Source organism: Balaenoptera acutorostrata, chromosome 2 (genome assembly GCF_949987535.1).
Source record: "Balaenoptera acutorostrata chromosome 2, mBalAcu1.1, whole genome shotgun sequence".
Taxonomy (NCBI): Eukaryota; Metazoa; Chordata; class Mammalia; order Artiodactyla; family Balaenopteridae; genus Balaenoptera; species Balaenoptera acutorostrata.
The window spans coordinates 125,744,344-125,768,793 of NC_080065.1; the positions used below are offsets into that span (position 1 = coordinate 125,744,344).

Here is a 24,450-nt window from a genome sequence, read left to right on the forward strand (position 1 = left end):
CTATTATTTGCTGTAGTTAGTAAATGTATGTGCATTATTCAGTCATTTTTCCCTCATTATTTTCTGTAACTGTCTGTGTCCCATTCAGGAGTCTTTCTTTACCGGTGCTTATCAGTCTTCATTCTCCCCACATCCCTCTAAGTGTCAAGATATTGTTAAGGGGCTTTTAAAAGAAGGAATAAATAACGTTAACTAAGAAATCACCAGACATTCTGCTCAACTCATGTGTTAACTCTATTAATTACCACTGGCCACTGGTATAGTAAATATTACACACATCTTATAGAAACTGATGTACAGTCATGTTACATAAGCAAATCAAGCTAATAAGTGACAGGGCCAATATTCAAACTTAGAACTGCTGACATTGTTTTTTCTATTGCATCACCACTGATTCTCATATTTAGCTACTTTTGCTAATTTGAAGTAGGTAGTTTCTGGAACTGTCTCGGGGGCCTGAGAATCACTTTTTATGTGATCACTACCTAAAACAATTTTTTTCCAGATTAGAGTGTGATTTATTTACATGCATTTCTTCTTATAGTGTAGCGCTAAAGAAGAATCCAACAGGTCTTTTAATACATTGCCTATACAATTTTTTAAAAAAATTCAAAAACCTTTTGTTATGGCATTTTTTTCAAACATTTAGAAAATATGATGAATCCTAAGAACCCATCACCCAGCTTTAAGAATCTCATTTCATCTATACTCCCTCTATATCCCCCACTTATTTTTATGTAATATTTATTAAAAATAATTAAACATTAAATTTTTTTTATTGAGAGATAATTGACATACAACATTATATTAGTTTCAGGTGTACAAAATAATGATTTGATATTTGTGTATATTGTGAAATCACCACCAGAATAAGTCTAGTTAATATCCGTCTCCACACATAGTTATAAAAACATTTTAAAATTAACATTTAAATTTTTAAAATTTGAAAATAAATTTGTTTTTATAAATTATCAATAAATATTTCAGTATGTATCTCTAAAAGACAGCCTTTTAAAAAAGTAACCACAGTACCATTTTCTTACCTAAATTTTTTTTTTTTTAATAGTTTTTAATACTTTATTTATTTATTTAATTTATTTATTTATGACTGTGTTGGGTCTCTTAGTTTTCGTGCGAGGGCTTTCTCTAGTTGCGGCAAGTGGGGGCCACTCTTCATCGCGGTGCGGGGGCCGCTCTTCATCGCGGTGCGCGGGCCTTTTCACTATCGCGGCCCCTCCCGTTGCGGGGCACAGGCTCCAGACGCGCAGGCTCAGTAGTTGTGGCTCACGGGCCCAGTTGCTCCGTGGCATGTGGGATCTTCCCAGACCAGGGCTCGAACCCGTGTCCCCTGCATTGGCAGGCAGACTCTCAGCCACTGCGCCACCAGGGAAGCCCCCTTACCTAAATTTTTAAAATAATAATTCCTTGGTGTCATTAAATATCCAAGCAGTTTTCATATTTTCCTGATAGTCTTATAAATGTGTATGTGTGCGTTTAATGACTTTTTTGAATTAGGATTCGAATAAGATTCATACAGTAACTCTTGATCAATACATCTCTTAAGTCTCTTTAATTTATGGGCCCTTCATCATCTTTCTTTTCTTTTTTCCCTTGCAAGTTTTGGTTGAAGACATGAAATGTTTATCCTTTAGGCTTCCCAGAGTATGGATTTTGCTAATTGCACCTCCACGATTTCAGTTAACTTGTTTTTCTGTCCCTTGGATTTCCTATAAGTAGTACTTAGATCTAGAGACTTGATTGAATTCAGGTATGATGTATGTTTGTTTTGTTCTGTTTTGTTTTTAAGACTACTTCATAGGTAGTATTTGTGTACTTTCTTCAGGAGGTAGTAAATGTCCGATTGTCTCTCTTTTTGATTATTAGATATTGATGATCATTGCTTAGATCCATTAATTCGTTAGGGGTTACAAAGTGGTAATATTCTAAATTCTATTATTCCTTCCTTGTTTATTAGCAGGAATATGTCTGTAAAGAGAAACTTCCCTTCATCAAGTATTTGGTTACTCTTAGGTATAAATCATATAGGAACAGTAGTATAAATGTTTGATTTTTCTCCCCCTTTCCTCTCCCCCCATCACCCCAAATAATGAGGTGGACCCCTAGTATCCTTCACTGGTGACCAATGAAGTGGTTTTTTTGTTTTTGATTTGAACATCATTTTGAACTTCTAGATTTAAACATACATGATGGCTTTTACTCTATCATAGTCCTCATTCTTTTTGATGTAAAAATTGCTGAAAGATGGGACAATTTCACTATCTTTGGTCAGTAAGTTTAGCTCCTAAATCCTTTTGGTGTGACCTCATTATAGTCTCTGTTTCCTTGCTTTTTGATATTGCTAGGTGTTTCAGGCCCATCTTATACAGATTCTCCCCCAGTCTTGGAACCAATTATTTCTTTAAGAAGCCCTAATTTCATTTAGTAGGATATGGTACTTCTTAGCTAGAGATGCTATTTCAGCTTGGTCTTTCATTGTCTCTAGGCCTTTTTAGTTGGTCGGAGTGAGGAAATATTTTTCTTACAGATAATAATACAACATGAATTCATGTCAGTACTTCCAATTCAGAACCATACGGTTTTACTTAACTTCAGCAATCTTTTATCTGTGTTTTCTCTCAGCCATACCCCGAATTTCACTCACCAAAGGATTACTCATTTGATTGTTACCTCAATATCCATAGAATAGAAACCAAAACTACCATCAATATGATTTCTGAAAACTGATATTTTTTGCTTTAGCAGCCCTTTTATTTCTTAGGGTATATCTTACTGGGGATGTATAGGCAGATTATTATTATTATTTTTAAAATAAATTTATTTATTTATTTATTTTGGCTGTGTTGGGTCTTCGTTCCTGTGCGTGGGTTTTTCTCTGGTCGCGTAGAGCAGGGGCTACTCTTTGTTGTTGTGCGCGGGCTTCCCATTGCGGTAGCTTCTCTCGTTGCAGAGCACAGCCTCTAAGCACGCGGACTTCAGTAGTTGCAGCACGCGGCTCAGTAGTTGTGGGTCGTGGGCTCTGGAGCACAGACTCAGTCGTTGTGGCTCATGGGCTTAGTTGCTCTGTGGCATGTGGGATCTTCCCGGACCAGGGCTCAAACCCGTGTCCCCTGCATTGGCAGGCGGATTCTTAACCACTGTGCCACCAGAGAAGTCCAGATTATTGTATTTTTTAATCGTTTGGTGTAGTTCCTTTCTGTGTGGCTAAAAGCATTTTTCCAAAACATTTAAAGGAAAATTAGGATTCTTAAAATCTGATATTTTCATGTTTAGAGTTTATGAGTTTCACCAAATTATAAAATTCACAAAGTAAATGTGTAATTTTTTTGTTTGTCAGGTGCTAACGTTCATGCTACAACAGCAACAGGAGACACAGCCTTAACCTACGCTTGTGAAAATGGACATACGGATGTTGCAGATGTTTTACTTCAAGCAGGGGCTGATTTAGTAAGATATTTTTAATTTCAAATATTTTTGTGTGAATGTTAATACTCCTTTATTTTTAACATTTAGAAAACACTAGTAAAGAAGATCAATAGTTTGCATGCTTTGTATAAAATAACTTTTAAAAGTTTAGCTACTTGTTCTAGTTGTTGCATTTATTAAATGTATTTGAAAATAGTTTTTAAAAGGGCATACTGTTTCTTTTCCTAGGTAAAAACATTTGTTTCTTTCTTCCTCTCACCCCAGTCCCATTTGACATTCCTGAACCTTTTTAACTCTCCTTTATTAGACATATAAATTCAACGATATGTTTGTAGCATAGGATAACCTGTTAAATCACTTTGAGTGATTTCTTTTGTTTTTCTAATTAGTTAGACATTTAAAATAAAGCTACTGTCATCTTCCTAACAACATTATTACAGCATTTCATTCTTTTTCTGTTCTTTTAATATCTTCTATTTTGGCTTTTCAAAGTTTCAAATTAGATGGCAGGTTCATATGTGTAATAATCCTTACAACTGTGGGAAATTATAAATAATATCCCACTTAAAGGTTTATGCTTCTTGCTGAAATGTTTGCTTTGACTAATTTTTATTTTGTGAGAGTATTTTGAACTGCTTTCTAGAGTTTCTTCCAGAATTCCCTTATGTATTAAAAATCTATGTGAGACACGCATAGTTACAAATGCTGTAGAGAATCAACTTTATTAATTTCAGTTATTTAGAAAAAACTGTGCAAGTATTGTCTTTTAAACCATTTCCAATAACAGACATTCCCCCCAAAATACCTGAGAACATTGTTGGAAAATAATTAGACTATAATAAGTGTATAGTGTAATTATGCTATTTATTTATCATCATTTCTACTACTAATAAATATTGTAGTGATAAGACTAGCATTCATTCTTATTAATTAGGATCTGCCAGTTAGAATTTCTAAGAGGTGTACTTTTTTCGTTTGAAAATTATGACGGATATGTTAAGTAGATCTTAATCTTCTGCCTTCTTTCTTTATCTCATTCCTTTTTTTAAAGTTGCTTTGGGTCATCTAAAAATTAAGAATTGAAGCATTTCATCACTTGGAATAAACAGGGTAGAGCATAAAAGCTTAGATAATATAAGCAAAGTTTAATACTCTTATCCTCTGAATTCTTATCAAAATTCTTCCTTCTTCCATTTTTCCATAGCTAAGTCACTTTCTTGACTAATTTGCTAGTTCTTCTAAAAATATTAAATAGGAAAAGAGGAATTATCTGTTAAATGCACTTTAAAGTATAGCAAAACCTTAGTGATTTTTGACAGAGTTAAAAATTTGTTATGAAATATTTTTAAATGCCCTTTAAAACAAAGGGCATTTAAAAATAGAAAACAAAATAGTTTTTTATTTTTCTGGTCTTCTGGAATTAGGTAAATTGTGATTAAAATTCCTTAGAAGAATTTCATTAAATAAGCAGATTGAAAGATTTGAATTTACCATACTGTTTTACATTCAAAATATAAGATTAAAAAATGGTTCAGATAAATATTTATCTTAAGTACAAAGGTAATACTATTATTCTGACGTAACTGTTTTTCTCTTTTGCAAACCGTCTTTGCATTCATATATACATGTAATTATAATCATAGTATAGTACAGTTGTTTTCTATTTTCCAGAATGTGTATTCTGTCATAATCTTTTCCATATTGCTACATATTCTCTATATTTATAACTTGTGCATAATGTTCCATCAAGTTGATGAGCCATAATCATTCACTTATTATTGAACTTTTGACTTGCTTTTTATTTTTCACTGTTGTAAATACTGCTAGATTTAATAATTTCATGTGCATAACTTTTTCTTTTTTTCTCCTTTTGAATTATTTCATATATTAATTTTTCACTTTAAAAAATATATTCCTATTTTATGCTTTTGCTATCTGTGGAGAGATATTTCAATTTTAATATTAGTTATTTTCCTGATTGTAAAAGCAATTCTTGTTCTTTATAGAAAATGTGGAAAGTATAGAAAAGCATAGTAAGTTTGATATTTAAAACCTATAAATAATTTCAGGCTTTACTATAAGCCATAGGCGGGAAACAAAAGACCTAGTCAAAAACAAGAAGTGAGTAAAGCAGGCAGATCAGTCCCTGAGTCCTGAGGAAGAAAATGACTGATAATTCTTGCTAGCTGGACCTAAAAGGACAGTAGCACCTTTCTTGTCCTTCATTGTTTTCTGTCACCTCCTAGTATCTGTTTAGGACTGTAGTAATTTCCTCCAGTGGTTTGGAATTGGAAGACTACACTCCCATTGCATGGAGTGGAGATGTATTCCATTTCTGGCATCCCATAGATGTATTCTTGATGTCTAGGTTTGGTAGTTCTTTAAGTTAAATTGTTTGTTTGTTTGTTTTCGTGGGCTAGCTGAGAACCTTCATTTTGGGGGGAACTATTTTTACCTTCGGTTTTAAATAAGAACACACAAGTCAACCTTTGAAACACAATCTGGGCCATGCTTTGTTAGATTTTTAGAGCTTAACTTTTGCCACAATTTAAGGCTTTGTTATTATATATTTTTTAAAGAGCTTAAAAGTTGTTGTCTCTCATTTTTAAAAATATTCTGTAGAATCAGTTAGGATATTAATTACAATTTTATAAAAATGTAATACAACAATTTGGATTTCTTATATTGTTTCCTGAGATGAAACTGAGAGGTTTTAAGGCTTTTCATTCTACATGTGTAGTAGGTATAGTTTAGAACTTAGTTTTAAAGGAAATCTAGACAGTTTCTTATTTAACGCTTTTTTAAAAATCCACAACCAGAACTCTTAGTATACTTGAGCATTTTCAGGTAGATCCTCAAAATATGTGCATGTTCTCATTTGAAACTTAGTTATTTGAAATTTTATTTTTTCTTGTTTTAAAAATATTTAAAATGAAAAAATATTTGATATTTCCAGTAAAAAAAACCCTGAATATCCATCATATTTAGAAGGTTATGGATTGATATGTAACTTGTCTACCTTTGTAATAACTGCATAAATTTGAATAATCCATTATTAAAAACCTTTGGACTAGATTAGTATTCTTAAATAAGCCACTTAAAATGTTCCTTTTGGAAATCAAAAATTAAATGAAATAAAAAATTGTCCATTAATTCCAGAGGTTTTTTTTGAAAAGTCTTCCTATTTAACATGCAAAATCATTTTAACTACTCAATAAGCAGAGAGCCTTGAACAAATCACCTAATCCATATCTTCCATATAGTTGCACCTCTTGTTACCACTGTAATGGGAATCATTATATATTGAAATAAAGATTATTCCTTTATGTACTTTTTTCTCTGCATAGCATCTTTTGTTTATTGGGCCCAAATTAGTTTTTAGTATTTGGTGTGATTACAGGTATAATATGGTGTAAACCCATCGTAAGAAAGTTTGTATTAAAACACATTAGCATTCTGTAGTATACTTAAAATCTAAAAGAAATTTAAAAATAAATAAATAAATAAAAAATAAACCAGCCTTTGGAAACTAATCTTATTTTTCTGAAAAAGAATATACTATGTGTCCTTACAAGTTTGTTATTGAACTGCTTGACCAGAAATAACCAATAAACACCATTTAAAAATCGAAGTTGAGCGACTCCCCTGATGGTCCAGTGGTTAAAACTCCACGCTTCCACTGCAGGGGGCATGGGTTCAGTCCCTGGTCCGGGAACTAAGATCCCATATGCCGTGAGGCACGGCCAAAAAAAATAATAAATAAAAATAAAATTGACATCTGCAATATTAAAAAAAACGAAAACTGAAGTTGATTCAGTTCCATTGTCTTTGAGTCACTGTCCTGGTGTCCTGTATAATTATTACTTTAGGCCATTCTCCCCAGTTACTGGTCTTTAGACCAAAAGGCAGAGTTTTAATATTTCATTCTTATTTGTATCTTGATAGCTTACTTCAGCTAAAGCATTTATATGGCTTGATTTCTTTTACCACAGTCCCCTAGCCCCCTCTTTACTATTACTTTTATGTTCAAGGTGGAGAATTTGCATAGTTAACTATTCAACAGTATGACTTTGATTGTAAAACCCTACTCTGCTTCTTTCTTTTTTTCTCTTGCTTGCTTTTAATTTTGACTTACTTTGTTGTCTATGTTTTCCTGGCTTCCATGCCCAACCATGTTATTGTTATAGAGATGATCCATCGCTATGAAAGATGACTGCATCAGGTCAGAGTTTCCAAAGGCCCTAATGATAGGATGTTTAGGTGGCAACAGTGTTGGTTAACATGTCAGTGTTGTTTTGTTTTTCTGTTTTAAAAAAAAAAAAAAAAAAAAAATATATATATATAGTAGGAGTTTTTGTTGTGTTTTATTTTTATTTTATTTTATTTTTTTCTTCCAGGTTTATTAAGATATAATTGACATACAGTACTGTATAAGTTTAACTTGTGATTATCACAATAAATTTAAGAACCTTTATCATCTCATATAGATACAAAATTAAAGAAATAGAAAAAAAATTTATTCCTTGTCATGGGATCTCTTAGGATTTGCTCTCTTAACAACTTTCATATTTAACATACAGCAGTATTAATTATATTTATCATGTTGTATAATACATCCCTAGTACTTACTTATAACTTGAAGTTTGTACAGAGTTGCTTTGATTTGGTGGTGTTTCTGGTTTTCAAACCATTTGTAAAGATGATGGAATCTTTCTCTTTTCATCATGACATGTTAATTTCAGCACTAAAATTTGATGCATTTGTTGAGATAAAAGAAATATTTGTCATCTGTGGAATTTCCTTCACATGTATTTGCCAACAAAGCTAAGGTTGGAAAGGGAGAGTGATATATAAATCCCGTAAATTAGTATTCCTTCCTTGTCTACAGCTCCTTGGCCTTTCATTTCTAGAAGAGGAACTCAAGTAGTATTTTCCATAATAAACAACTGACATAGATATAAGAGAAGGTAAATACATTCTAGTTGTGTTCACATAAAGATTTTTTATGACCCACTTTAGCATGTTACAGGCCTTCATTGCTATTTGAAAGTAAATCTACTAAAAGGAAGAAATACCTGTGGAAGGCATCCTGTAATCCTGTATCTGAATGGAGGGCTAATGAGTGACAAAGGCTACACTTAGTTATTTAGAAAGAACTCAACATTAGAGATGCTACTGAACATTAGACAAGACACTGGAATTTTCATCATAGCCATCAGATCACTGATGTATAAGTAAATAGTTGCCTCAATATTCTCATCTGTAAAATGAAATCTAGTGTTACTTTCTGGACTATTTTACCCAAGTCCTGTAAATATTCTTTCTTTGGCTATGCTGGGTGTCCTAGGGCAAATCACTTAGATTCCCTAGCCTTCTTTTGTTTTTCTTTCTCATCTCCCCCCTTTCCTTTATTTTATGAGGGGTTTGGACCAGAAGATCTTTAATGACGTGGCTTAAGAAATCTAATTTTATGATTTTTAAAGAACAGGTTAACTAGCTACCTGTTTGGAGGTATCAGATGGACTAGATGAGTACTTAGCCCAACAGTGTGTAAAGTGCTATGGGATCCTTGAAGAAAATGAAATTTTAAGGTGTGAGTCATAATTAATAATAGTGATGTGTTACACAAATTATTCTATCTCTTAAAATCTTTGGGTATATTAAATGTATCTTAAATTTCTTAATTTTGGGCATTATTTATAATGAATAATTAGCAGATTTAGCTTATTATAAAATATTTTAATATTTAAAAGTTACTAATCCCTAGAAAACACAGTAATGTGGTAAGGCCACCCCAGTAAAGAATAATTTGGCATTATAATGCTAAATCATTCTGTCTCCCACCCTATCTTTTTACTATCAGTATTTTATCCTACTTAAATACTGTAAAAGAAGTAGGAAGAGTTTCCTTAACATGGATTTTTATTGTAAGTAAACTATTTTCTTAAGAATAAAATCTCTCCAGTTATCTTTGGAATTGTTCAATTACGAATTTATTCTTCTTTTCCTTTGGTTAAACTTTATTTTGAGTAGCAGAATAAACTTTTGTTACATCTTCTTCTTCTCATCTTATATGCCTTCAAACTTTTCAAAATTTCCTTTCTTTAGGATTGTTTTTTCAGCTTTGGCTTTCAAGTATACATAGGTAATGCCCAGTGAGAGACAAGGAATTTAGAAATACCATTTTACTTTGAGATGTTAGCCACCTTGAAAATAGGGGTGGAAGACGGAGAGGTTTTTCCAAGGACAAGATAGGACATGGTTTCTTTCTTTCAGCTCATAATAAATCTGCTTTAGATGCAGTAGATCAAAGAAAATAAATAGAACCAACCTAAAGAAGTGTGGTGGGCACACAGTGTTGCTAATTCTGGGTCTTTGCCATATTGAGTAGTAGCTGGTCCTATGCAAATCAGTTATATTTTTTCTTATTTTTAAATAGGTAATATGTAACACTTTTACATGGTTCAAAATTCATAGAGTATAAAATGTCCCATGGGCACCCAGTTTCCCTCTCTGTTGGCAATCAGTGTTGTTCATTTCTTGTATCCTTCCAGAGATATTTTATATATGTATGATGAAAATTTACATCTTGAAAGAAACACATATTCTATTTAATGCTTAGTGCTTTGTATAATTCCTTACTGAAATAGAATTTTGATTTTTAGTATACTAATTTTCTGTGTAGAGTTGATCATAACTTTTAAAGGTTTATTATTTTTAATGTTGGAATGAAAATCGAAGCACTTCTGCACTGAGTAAATTGCGCCCCTTGAATATGTTGTACTGGTCTATCACTGATTTTCCTCCCTAACCGTAAAGTAAGCTCTTTGACCCTTGTTGCTTTTCTTAGACTGTGTTCTAGCCAAATGAACTTTGGGGGGCGTTTTCCTAGAATAGTTGAACTAGTGGAAACTGGGTGATTTGGACATGGATACATTAGCACCCTCTGGTTCTTAATCCTGGAAATTAGATTTGATATGGACTTACCTTAAACGAAACAAAAATTTTGAAGGATCAGTTTGTTATCTATATTAAATCTTAGGAAATAGAGGATTTCTATTTCTTTTCTATATCCTCTTTTGTAAGATTTTTTTTTTAATTTAAGCAATATGTTGTGTGTCTTTCTGAACATTTCTATACACTCAAGCATATATATATATTCTGTGTATGTGGGCTATATGTCTTTTTTATATGAATAGATTTGTTACCACATATACTGTTCTGAAACTTTTTTCTTTTTAATATAATATTTTTCTGTCAATTCCTAAGATTTCTCATTCTTTTTCACAGGTACCCAGTGTTCTATTAACCATTTATTTATTCATAAACATCTGGGTTATTATAATTTTTAAATATTACAAATGGTACTGCACTAAATATTGTTATGCACATTTACGTATCTTTGCTACTTTTGTGAATATAGGGATAAATTCCTAGAAGTGAAATTGCCGGTTTTCAGAGGGTCCACATCTAAAAGTTTGATAGCTGCTGCGAAACTGTACAAAAATGCTGAACTAGTCTATTCTTCTACTAACAATTGAGGTCTCCTGATTCTTATATTCTCATTAACATGAGTTAGATTTCCCCTTCCTTCCTTCCTTCCTTCCTCCCTCCCTCCCTCCCTTCCCTTCCCTTCCCTTTCCTTCCCTTCTTCCTTCCTTCCTTTTTTTATGGTTTAATTTTCTAATCTCTGATCATAGTCCCCATGTTTCTTTTATCTAAAAAAATCCTTGTGTTCCAAGTAGCCCTATGAGCTGCTCACTAATTGCTGAACTAATTGTTGAACTATATAAAACACAGGTATAAAGTTACTTACTGGAAAAGTATTTATTCAGACATCATTTACAAATGCAAATTTTGAAATATTTTGTTAATTTCTTTTAAAAAACTGATTTTTTAAAAATCAAATATTTAGACAATGTTTATTGACTCCATTCTGAAGAGGAGATTAATGTGTTTCCACCATAGGATTTTCATGAGTTATTTTTTTATTACATTATCATGATTTTATAACATTTACATTCTGTTTTATGACCCTATTATTTCTCAAAGTTGTTAAACTTTAACTGTATATTTAGGTGGATTCATGTTTACCTTACTAGTCTTTCATATTATGTAGACTCTGAATTCCTGATTTCCTGAACTTGACTCACCTTTTGGCTGGCTGATACTGGTATTTTGTTTTGAATTTACTTTCCTCAACCAAAAAAAGGAGTTCACAGGTGCTTGCATTTTTGATATTACTGTATGTTGTATTTATAAATGAATGTAACCAAATATAAAATTAATGAATCACGTGTTTTTTCCCCTCAAAATTCTAAGCCCTCTATTCTACTGTCTTCTGGTATTAAATATTGCCAAAGCCTGCTAGAATATTCCCCATTATATGTAAGTGATTTCCTTTCTGCCCGGATTATCATAAGATTCTTTCATTATACTTAAACCTCTATGATTTCCCCAGGATGTGTCTTAGTGTTTATTATTTTATAATAGTTTTTCCTGGAAAACCGTGAGTGCTTTCTATTTAAAGATTTTAGTTCATCCTCTCTCCCCTCTCCTTTTCTTTCTCCTCCTCATCATCCTTCTCCAGTTTTTTTCTATTACAGCCTTGAATACTTCTTTTTCTGTTCTGTTTTCTTCTGGGACGTTTATTATCCATATATTGAATCTCCCTTATTATCTTTATGTCTGATTCTTTTCAGTTCTTTGTCCTTTTCCTCTGTATTGTTTCTTTCTTAAGCCCATCCACCAGGTCACTATTTTTTCTGTATACTTGTTGCTGCTTCTAATGTGGTTTTCGTGGTTTCATCATTACTTGGTATCTTTTCCTACTTTTATCTCTCAGCTTCTGATATTCGCAAATCTTTTGATTTAATTATTTTCCTTGGTTAGATATTAAGTTACTGCTCTATTTCCTGTGGTTTTAGTTGTATTTGGAGATAAAGGCATGAGTTCAAAAACTTTAGCAGAACTTCTGAGCTCTTCCAACTCACTTTTTTTTCCTGATAAATTTATTTATTTATTTGTTTTTGGCTGTGTTGGGTCTTCATTGCAGTGCACAGGCTTCTTATTGTGGTGGCTTCTCTTGTTGCAGAGCACAGGCTCTAGGTGCGTGGGCTTCAGTAGTTGTGGCTCGCAGCCTCAGTAGTTGTGGTGCATGGGCATACTTGCTCTGTTGCATGTGGGATCTTCCTGGAGCAGGGCTCGAACCCGTGTCCCCTGCATTGGCAGGCAGATTCTTTTTTTTTTTTTTTTTTTAATCCATTCATCTGTCAATGGACATTTATTTATTTATTTAAAAAATAAATTTATTTTAAAAATAAATTTATTTATTTTAAAAATAAATTTATTTATTTATTTATGGCTGCATTGGGTCTTCGTTGCTGCGTGTGGGCTTTCTTTATTTGCAGCGATCGTGGGCTCCTCTTCGTTGCAGTGCACGGGCTTCTCATTGTGGTGGCTTCTCTTTGTTATGGAGCACGGGCTCTAGGTGAGTGGGCTTCAGTAGTTGTGGCACGCAGGCTCAGTAGCTGTGTCTCATGGGCTCTAGAGTGCAGGCTCAGTAGTTGTGGCGCACGGGCTTAGTTGCTCCGCGGCATGTGGGATCTTCCTGGACCAGGACTGGAACCCGTGTTCCCTGCCTTGCAGGCAGATTCTTAACCACTGCATCACCAGGGAAGTACCCCCAACTCACTTTTAAGTTTCCTCTTGCTGTTATATCACTTTGTTCCACTAGTTAAAGCGTTCATATTCTCTTTAATATTTTTGAAAGTACAAGGGAATATTTGACTAAAATTTTGTTTCTGTTTTTGTAGGAACTTCTTAATAGGTTCTGTGTTGGATACTTTGTGCTTATTTATTCTTATTTGAATGGAGCTTGTCTTTGTTGAAAATCATATGGGGATGAGGAAGGGAGAAGTGAGCTTTAACAGTCAGCTTCTTCAAATCACAGAGTTGACTCAGAATACTTTCTCACCAAATCTCTACCATAGGAACATGCATCCCCTTAGGGTAAGCATATCATCCAGGGTAGGAGGTAGGAGTGACTTAGGGTGAAGCCTTCTCTAGGCCACATTTCTTTTATTTGGAGATACAGTTGATCCTGGTCAGTGATTGCAATTCTTATTACTGTTTCTTCAACCATCTCCCTGTCTCATCTTTGAGTACTTTCTCCCTGTCTCGAGACTAGATCTAGAGAAAATACAGATATTCCATCGCAAGTTCTTTCAAGTCTCCTGTTTTAGTTGAAAAGTGTGAGCGCTAAGTGCATTTATAATGGGGGGAGGAGGTACTACAGAACTATTTAATCATCTTACAGTATTTTTCCTACTTTTATCTCTCAGCTTCTGATATTTGCAAATCTTTTGATTTAATTATTTTCCTTGGTTAGATATTAAGATACTGCTCTATTTTCTGTGGTTTTAGTTGTATTTGGAGATAAAGGCATGAGTTCAAAAACTTTAGCAGAATTATGTCTGCATATGTTAAGGTTTATATTGAAGTTATATTGGTAGAGAACCATATTATCATACTTAAAAATCATACTCTGTTCATGAGATTATGGTCTCTACAGATGAGAATCTTTTTAGTTGAAGATCCTGAGTTAATAAAGCCCAGCACCTGAAGTACTGGTCACAAGGTCTTCATGGCCAAATGTGATTTTCGTTTTTGGAATAAGATCCGTGAGTTCTTCTTTTTCCTTTCACAGGACAAGCAGGAGGACATGAAGACTATTTTGGAGGGCATAGATCCGGCCAAGCATCAGGTGAGGGTGGCCTTTGATGCTTGTAAGCTACTACATAAAGAATAGATGATGTAGGTAACCAGAACTCTGGATATCTGAATTCCAGCCAAGAAGTTCCAGGACCCTGTTGGGTGACAAAGGAAATCCTCTTTGATTGAAAAAGATAATGAAGTTCCAATAAAAAGAGATTTACATTGCTAGTAGTTTGCTTCCTTAGTATTCTTTGTATGTGGTATTCCTAAAAAAAAAAAAATCTCTTAGGTTAAAATAGATTTTCTTATTCAGATAGTTTTTTTGCATTCTCCCTTATTGAGAGAGTTAAGATAACCCAGAGAGAAAGTCTCAGTCATAAAGCCCTTTGTATTCAACTTTGTTCAACAAAAATCTGAAACTAAGATTTAGGGTGATATATTGGATTTTTTTCTATATAATCCTCAAATAAACAACAACAAAAAAACAGTTTAGTGAAACATTTACTATATTGCTCATGCCCTAATTTCTATAAAATTAAAATTTTCTTCTTAAAATCCTTTCATGTAACCTCGTTCTAAGATTGTTTTTTAACAAGGTGAATACTAGTTGATAAACAAACATTTCTTTTGAAAAAAGAAATGTGTGGAATTTGTGCCTGATGCTTTTAGAAGTCAAGCAAATTTAATATCCATTGTAATCCAGAGAGATTTGTTTACACTCAGGAGCAGTGCTTAATTTTTAAATTAGGAATAAGTTGTGATTGCTTCACAATTAATTTAGGCCATCTAAAATAAATTTTTCAGTGTCAAGCCACTCTTAACCATAATGCTTATTAAATATCTTTTTTATTGGCTTTTGGAATGAGAAGTTGTTACATACTCATTCTACTTTGAAGAAAGTAAATAAATTTCTTTCACAAAATACTATGTGAAAATGTAAACTTTTACTCAGTTTATGTAATAGCTGTGGCTCCTATCAAGAATGTAAAGCTGAGTGTTAGTTCAGATAAAGTTATTTTTTTCTCCCTGGATTTGTTAAAGAAAATGTGATTTTAAATCTGTCTCTCTAGCTGTAGGTCTCAAGACTTGGGATACTTTTTTAAATTGAGGTTTGTAGCCCCACTTTTAGAGGTTCAGATTCAGCAGATCTGAAATGGGGAGTCTGCATTTTAAATGATATCCCAAGAGATTCTCATAAGTCCTCTATATTCCACACTTTGAGACATTGCTAGAGTCTGTAGATTATTCTGCATCATTGCTGAGTTGTGTTCTTTTCCAACCTTTGCTTTATTATCATTCTTCCTTCATCCAAACTGAGTAAGCTTGGTTTTTGTCTTTGTTACTTGTGGTTTTTAGAAACTGAGCTAAACACAAACCCTAAAACAGTGCCTCTTAATCTTTTTCCATCTCAGTTCTGCTGAGGGATATGAATCTGATCAGTAACAGATCACTAAATTAGTGATTAATATACAGTGGTGGGTTGGAAGAACATATCCCCTAGGGGAGAGTGTAAGAATCCTTTAGTTACATATATAGTATAAAACAGCCTCCCTCTCCTCTCCTCTGATTCTGGTCCTTCCCCCTAGACCATGTCCTCCTTCAACTCTAAGAAACACTGGCTCTGTGATATAGTTACAATCTTCGATATATACCTTGGTTGCCCAGGACTGTGGTTTTAAAGGAAATCAATTTATTTTAAAGAAAAAAAGCCTTAATCTAAAATTAAATTTTGTTATCTAAAGCCAAATAGAAAAAAAATGCACCTTTTTTCTCATAATGCTTATGCATCAGAACGAGAACTTTGCAGTGCATTTTTTATGGACAAGATTTTAGCGGGCTTATAAACTCTGATTATCCACTTATCAATATATTTCAACCGTTGGTGATTAGTTTACCTTAATAAACTAAATAGGACCTCCCGCTTTTTAAATAACTTTTTATTAAGGAGTAGCATATATACATATTTTAAAACTTTACTACTTAAAGCTGGAACACTTTTATCAATTTTTTCTTGATCCTTAAAATTATCTGTGCAATACACAAAACTCCTAATACACTTTTTTTTTAAAGGCCAAGTTCTTTCTTTCTAGGTTATTGTATGTTGAATGAGTCCTATCTCAAAGTTGTTTAAATATAAGTAACAAATGACTTCCAGTCAAGAAAGTAAAGTCACTGTTAGTATATTTTCAAACCTCTCTGCTCTCTGTCATTCAAGTACATAGATCTAATAAATAAAATATGGGAGAAAAGCAAACTAAACTAAAAATATATAGCTATACTCAGAGACAAGACCAATGAACTCTGTGGACTGGAAACGGACCCTGGATCCACAGCTGAAGCTGTAGGCCCAAGGAGAATTAAACCTAAAAAAAAATGGGCGCTGGGGGCTGGAATTTCATCATCTTTAAGGGAATAGGGACTGAATGCATCTCACATGGAACTGGCCAATAGATGTAGTCTTATTGCCCAGCCTGTGAAGCAACATGGAAAAAAAGCTCCAAGCAACTGCCCAGAGTGGCAGTTAGAAATTAGCAAGTTGTTCTTCATAGAGGGAAGCTGCAAAGACAACATTGTAACTAAGAACTTGGAGGGCATCATTATTTGATTTAGTGAGAAGAACAGAAATAACTTCATGGGATAAGAAGCTTAAGTTGCCAAGGAAAGAGCTACTTCTGAAATGGACCAGACTGAGGTAACTTTTAGACCGTCTAATGAGAAGGGATAAGTTTGTGGATGGAAATAAAAGAAAAAAAACAACTCCCATGCAAAATGAGCTTTTTCAAATAAAATTATAAAGCTCAGGAGCAAATCTACATGAAGAGAGATAGTCAAAATGCAAGCAAACAAAAAGCAGCAGCACAGGAGAATACAGGCCCAAGGAAATTGAAATAAAAGACTTGAATCAAAGATTTTAAGCATGCTTATTTTAAACTATGAACAATAGCCATAAAACAATGTGAGGCAATGAAACAAAAGCTGATGATTATGAATTAAGAACAGATAGATACAAAATAAAACATTTAAACTTTCAGGAGAGAAAATTGTGGAAATAATAACTAAATATATAGGATAAACAGTATATCGGACAGTTGAATAAAGAATTAATGAATCAAATGATAAAATAAATAATACAGCACAAAGGTAAAGAGATGGAAAATAGGAAAGAGAAATTGAGAGGCCATGTATATATTTGACCATATATATATATATGAAGTTTCTGAAAGAGAGGCTAGAAATAGAAGGCAGAGGCAAAGCTTGAAGAGAAAATGATGGAGAATTTTCTAGAACTGAAGCCTGACATGAATCCTTGATTGAAAAATAATTGCTAAGGAGAACAAATGATACTGCAGAATTTTAAGGATAAAGAAAAATCTTAAAAGCTATTGGAGGAAAAATGAATTATTCTCAAAGGAACAACAATTAAATTTTTGATGGTACATTCTCATCAACAATAATAATCACAGAAAACGATGGAGAGTAATATCCTCAAAATACCAGAAGAGGGACTTCCCTGGTGGCGCAGTGGTTAAGAATCCACCTGCCAACACAGGGGACACGGGTTTGAGCCCTGGTCCGGGAAGATCCCACATGCTGCAGAGCAACTAAGTCCATGTGCCACAACTACTGAGCCTGCGCTCTAGAGCCTGTGTGCCACAACTACTGAAGCCCGTGCACCTAGAGCCCATGCTCTGCAACAAGAGAAGCCACCACAATGAGAAGCCTGCACACCGCAACGCAGAGTAGCCCCGCTCGCCACAACTAGAGAAAAAGCCCGTGCGCAGCAACGAAGACCCAACGCAGCCACCCCCCCCAAAAAAAAACAGAAGAAAATAACACAATATAGAATTCTATACTCAACTAACATTCCAAAGAAGGAAAAATAAGCAGATTTTCAGATCTACAAAGAATAAGAGTTTACCACCTCAGACCCTTGCCAAAAGAACTACTAAAAGTTATGTACATCAAAAAGGAGAAAAAACCCTGGAGGAAGGCGTGGGATGCAGGAAGCTACGGTAAGCACAGAAATTGGTAAAATATATTATAAATACAAATTTGTGAGTATAAAACCTAAATTTTTATGCTTAAAACCAAAGTAGTACTAAAAATCTAGACAGCAATAGTATGAAATTCAGCAGGATATGTTAGAAAGTTCAAAAGCCACGCTAGAATCCTTGTGTTGTTCAGGAGTGAAGAATCAGGTACTGAATAAAGATTCTTTTTTACAAAAATATATTATTAATCAGAACAAATATAAACCTATTGAACTCCGTTGTTAAAAGGGCACAGACATGAATTAGATTCAAAATCAAAATCTAGCAAATTCTGTTTTCAGGAGAAAGATCTAAAGCAAAATGACAGGGAAAGGTTGACAAAGTAATGGAAAAAGTTATGTAAGGCAATATTAATATCAGGCAAAATGTAATTTTAAACCAAAATTATTTTTAGAGACAAATAAATGCTCCTCCAGCTAGTATAACAATCAGTTACTAATCAGTAACTAACATCTACCCTCCAATTAAAATAGAAAATTACAAAGTTACAAGAAAATTAGCTCTACATTTGTAATGATAGGATTTTTTCCCACACTTCTCTATGAAACTGATAGATCAAATACATAAAGTGATTGTTAAGAATAGAAAAATCAAGTTTGCTCCTATAAATAGAGAGCTATCATTTTATTTCCAATAAATATGGAATATGTTATTTTCCAGTGCATTGAATAAATCTGGTGCATGTTTTAGGCCACATAAGAGTCTTTAAAACAAACTTCTTAATCATATGAACTACATTCTCTGATCTCTGTTTTTTTAAAATTACAAATTAACAATAAGACCTTATTTTTAAAAATCCCATATAACTAGAAAATGAGGAAAAATACTTTTACATAATTCATGAGTTAAAAAGGCAATCACAGTAAAAATTGCAAAATAGATGTTATCACCAAAACTACACATCAAAACTTGGGTGAGAGGGTACAGCTAAAGTGGTCCTTAGAAGGAAAATTGTGTGTGTGTGTGTGTGTGTGTGTGTAATGAAAGTAAATGAAGCTAGTAAAAGAACAATAGCACAAAGAAGGAAGGACATAACATTTTTAAAAAGTTAATAGAATAGTAAACAACAAAAAAAATGGAGTTAAAAAAAGAAAAAATAAGGATAAACAGCAAAATAAAAGCTGATTTTTAAAAAATTCTGAGATAGATAAAATAAGCCCAGCTTTTTTCAAAAGGGCAAAAGGTATATGATAGAACTTTAAAGGGAGTTATAACTGTATGATATAGTAGAGAACTTTAAAATTCATAAGGCAATATGAACAATCAGTTTGAATACTTAGATGAAATGAATACTGATTTTTTTCTATAAATATAAATTATCAAAAATGATTCAAGGGGATTCCCTGGCGGTCCAGTGGTTAGGACTCTGTGCTTTCACTACCGAGGGCCCAGGTTCAATCCCTGGTGGAGGAACTAAGATCCCGCAAGCCTCGCTGCATGACCTAAAATTCTAGAATCGTATACCTCAATAAAACAACCATTTCACAAATTGAGTCAGTAGTTCAAAACCATCCATCTAATGAAGGTAAGAGGATCCCAGATGGATTTATAGGTGAGTTTTACCAAATGTTCAAGGAATAGATAATCCTTATATTATTCTAGCTGTTATACAAAAAGAAGAAAGAAAAAAGGTCAAACTGCACAATACCTAAGTTTGTAGCCTTGAAAAATAATTTTCTTTGTTTATGAAGGAAATAATCATAATTCGTATCCTAAAATTTTATTGATATTGAACAAATATTGGCTGAAATAATAAATCCAACATTCATAAGTAAGTAGCCAGTTGACCCTTGAACGACGTGGGGGTTGGGACGCCCACCTGTGCAGTGGAAAATCCGCATATAACTTCACATCTACCCATGTTGTGCGGGGTTCTGCATCCCTGTGATCGTGTAGTGTAGAACTTAGGTATCAACATATAAATGGACCTACGCAGTTCAAACCCATGTTATTCAAGGGTCAGCTGTATAGACAAATTTGATTCCTATCCTAAAAGAAGGATTCAGTGGTCAGATATTTTGGGACAAATGGTATGTGTTGTGGGATATACATTATTAATTTTAGGACAAGAAATATTATAAATACATTATAAAGTTGTAGTATTATCGTATCAACTGTTTCCTCAAACATATTGTTCAAAACCAAAGGAATGAATGTATATTTATAGGGAGGAAAATAAAATAGGCAGCTTTTAACACCTTTTATTTCCAAAATTTTATTAGTATGTTGAATTTTGAAATTTCACTTGGAGTGAGCATCTTGGGATTATACTTTCTGATTTTTTATTTTTAACAGCTATGGGAATATTTTAAATATACAGAACTAACAGTTACTTTAAAAGTTTATTCTAAACAGGGCTTTCAGAATCTTTTGTCTTTGCCACTACTAATTGCATTGATGGGTGTCACTGCCAGGCTTAAGAGATAAGAAAGAAAAAAAAAAGGAAAAGTGACATTAGTATTGCCCACCCATGATCTAGTAATAATGTATTATCAAATGAAGGTAATGAATGTCTTACTCTAAGTTTAGCTACCATTCTTAAAATTAACTTCTCTTTCTCTTATTTACCTAGTAGAAAATTTAAACTTCAAACTTCATTTCTATGAAAGGGAAGATTTGAGAGGTCATATATGCTTAGGTTCCTTCTTGGTAAACAGTGTTCAAGTACTTCATTGTTTTAGACATTAGGTATATAATGGTAAGCAAAAATGGACATGATTGCTTTTCTCATGAAGCTTATACTTGAGTGGTGGACATGTTACCCAAATAGTTACACAAACTAATATGTGATTAGAACTTATGAAGGAGCAGTTCGTAGAACTGTAAGTCAATAGTAGGAAAAGTGATCTAGTCAAGAAGGTTCAGGAAGTTCTTCCTTGAGGAAATAACACTTAACTTGAGACAGTCAAGGATGAAAAGGAGCTAACAAAGAAGTGTTACAGGGAAGAGAGAGCAGCTTAAGCAAAATGGCCCTGAAACAGGAGGGGAAATAGAAGTTGCTAAAGGAGCAATTTCTTTCCAGTGTGTAGTTGATACAACAACTCCAGCATGTAGTGTGTTGACACAACTTTCTAGGTCTTTCTGAGTAAGCTCTTCATGATGTGTATTCCGTTTTGTTTGAAGTAAATTGCCAGAATATTAGATTTACCTACATTTGAATATGAGTTCAAAATTCATTCTAAAGCCAAATTATGTTGGCATTATCTATAGTTATTCATCCTCCATACCTTAGAGTTAATAAAGATTGTTGTCTAATCAATATGCATAACAAAAATCAAAACATAAACTAGGAGGTTGAGAATTCTACACTATCAAGGTAAAAGAAAAGAACTTCTTTTAGAGCGGAATTTCTGTCACTGCAGTCCAGTTTAAAGTTTCCATTGGGTTGACAATCTATTCTTATTGTTAGTTTGCCAAAGTTGTAGTGAGATATAGTTATGTAAGTAGACTAGTTGACTGTGTGGTAGCTAAAGGATTCGCTGAGTTAATTAGAAGAAATCACTGTTCTTTATCAAGTTTTTCTTAGTAACAAAAGAGGACCAGAACAACAGAAATTAATGTTTGCATACATAGTGAGGGGATAGTTGAGAGAACTTTTCGTAAAAGCTGTGTGTCAGCTACATTTTAATACTTAGATGAATGTAGTAAGAGTTCACAGTACTCCCAACAGGCAGTACTACTTACCATACAAAGCAAGCTTTTTTTAGTGGCATTTGATATTAGGATGCTTGAGAAGCTGTTTTCTCATTCATTCCTCTTGCTGACAAACTTGCTAGGAAGGATAACAATCTTCCTACTATTGTAAGACTGCTTCTTTTGCCTTTGACTATTCAAGCATTTAATTTCTACTCTAAAAAATAATCAGCTCTTTTGTATGTTTTTCTTTTTTCCTTTTCCCTTTACTCCTGAAATACCATAGTGTTTTTCTTCAGAGATTGGTTTCTCTCCTTTGATAGATCTCTTATTGGCTTCTGATATGATGAGATCCTCAAAATCACCTCACAAAATTAAGGTTCCTTTTTCATAGTTCAGATGAATAGTTAGGGAAATATCTTTTTAACCTTAGTATTAGAAAAATGCAGTTACTTCTCTTTGGAGATCAAACTAAACATAAGTCTTATCCTTAATGTTTATTGTTTGGTATGTAAAACTGAACTTGCTCTTAGAAAGTTACACCATCTAATGTGGACTGAAATTAATCCTGTATTTTGGAGGAACTGAGGTAGGTAACATAAGTGACTGCGTTGAGTAAGTATTAAATCTTCATTATTTCTTATGTCATTGATACTAAGTGTTAAAAATAGATGGTTAATGAATTGGCACTGATGGATTATTTTGTTTCTTTACTAGGAACATGAATCTGAAGGTGGAAGAACACCTTTGATGAAAGCTGCGAGAGCTGGCCATTTGTGCACTGTGCAGTTTCTTATTAGCAAAGGTAAAGAAAGTACAAGTGTGCATTTCCAAGAAGGTACAACTTCTGAAAAAAGTTCCTAAACTGTTGCACTTTCTGTTAAAGCTACTTTATCTATAGTATAAGTATTGTATTCCAGTCTTTTGTTGCTGTATTTTATTAGGAGGCAGAGTTCATAAGGTACTTTGCTGGGATCTTTATTAGGTGTTTTTTTTTCCTGGCTGCGTTGGGTCTTAGTTGTGGCACACAGGATCTTTGTTGAGGCATGCGGGATCTTTCGTTGCCGCGTGTGGGTTTTTTTTTCTCTCTCTCTATTTGTGGCGCGCAGGCTCCAGGGCACGTGGGCTCTGTAGTTTGCGGCGCGTGGGCTCTAGTTGAGGCTCGCGAGCTCAGTAGTTGTGGCGCAGGGGCCTAGTTGCCCCGCAGCACGGGGTATCCCAACTCCCTGACCAGGGATCGAACCTGCGTCCCCTGCATTGGAAGGCGGATTCTTAACCACTGGACCACCAGGGAAGTCCTGTTTATTAGTTTTGAGTTTGAAGTTTTCATCAACCAAAGAGTATATAGTTACTCCCCAAAGTTGGAAAAGTCAAAGGTAAAATGTCCAGCTATATTTAGTAGATACAGTATCGTTCAGCACTTAAGGCAGTTCTGCTGGAAATGGGGAAGGGTGGAGGAGAGAAAGTCTGCTACTGTTGTTGATGGTACAGTTAAATCAACCAAGTACACAAGGGTGTTATTTATTATTTTTATATTCCTCTAGAGATTCTATTATTAGAATATATTTAGGCAAAGAAGTTCAAATGATGGATAAGAGGTAGTTCAAGACTACTTACTATAGAGAAGTGAAATGCTGCTGAACTCAGTTTATGTTGAACCATATAAAATTGTCATTGTATATGTCAAAGATGGTAATATTAGCAATTTCTTTTGGTTCAGCCTAACTCTGTGTAGTTTTCGAGGTACTCTGGCATCTGATAAAAAAATCTTAGGATGTTAAACTGTAAGGAAGGTCCACTCAAGTGTTGTCACGTTATTCAAATAAACATTTTATATCTATTGTATATTCCAATAGAATTCTGACATTTTGTACCATTAAGGATGCAGTGTAAGATTTTATCATTTTAAATATACTTGCTTTCTTCTTTAATTGGATAAAACTAGGCCTATTTTCTTCACATCACATTTTGCTACCAAGTAAGGCATATCTTACATAATGTTATAACTTAGTCTGTAAAAGCTATTTACTTCAACCATGCAGAAGTAATAAACAGATGGATAACCTTTAGAGTTCTCTCATGCCCCTTTCCTAAAGAAGTTACCTAATCATACCCAGCAACTACCCTGCTAAGCATATAATCAGGCTTGTCAGGAATAAGAACACATTGATTACAGCCTTTCTAGGCTGTAGTAAGTGCTAAACAATCCCACCAACTAAATTTATTATTAACAACTTTAAAAATAATCTCATGTTGCTAATGTAAGGATGTTTATTGGTGTGCCTTGCCTTTCCCAAAGGTACTTTAATACAAGTTAGGATTAGGTTCAGCTGGGTATTTTTGAAAATTAAATAAATAGTAGTTTCCCCTAGGTTTATTTTTCCCTTCATAAAATATGTCAAATTAAGGAAGAAGGAAGAATGAACATTGCTATAGTCTTTTTTTTTTTTTTTTTTTTAATTTATTTGGTTGCACTGGGTCTTAGTTGTGGCAGGCGGGCTCCTTAGTTGCAGCTCACCAGCTCCTTAGTTGTGGCATGTGAACTCTTAGTTGCAGCGTGCATGTGGGATCTAGTTCCCTGACCAGGGGTCAAACCCAGGCCCCC

General features: G+C 33.7%; 1 protein-coding gene across 4 annotated transcripts in view; it reads left to right on the forward strand.

Annotated features, from left to right (window-relative positions):
- The window catches only part of ANKHD1 (ankyrin repeat and KH domain containing 1), a 115,979-nt gene that overhangs the window by 48,913 nt on the left and 42,616 nt on the right, over positions 1 to 24,450 (forward strand). For 2 of the 4 annotated variants that reach the window (XM_007194089.3, XM_007194090.3), the window contains exons 10-11: positions 3,356 to 3,465; positions 22,563 to 22,650. In XM_007194089.3, coding sequence (XP_007194151.1) covers positions 3,356 to 3,465; positions 22,563 to 22,650 — 198 coding nt within the window. Of the gene's footprint in view, positions 1 to 3,355; positions 3,466 to 14,152; positions 14,227 to 22,562; positions 22,651 to 24,450 lie in introns of those variants that run through there. The other 2 variants (XM_007194088.3, XM_007194091.3) reach the window with 2 other exon arrangements.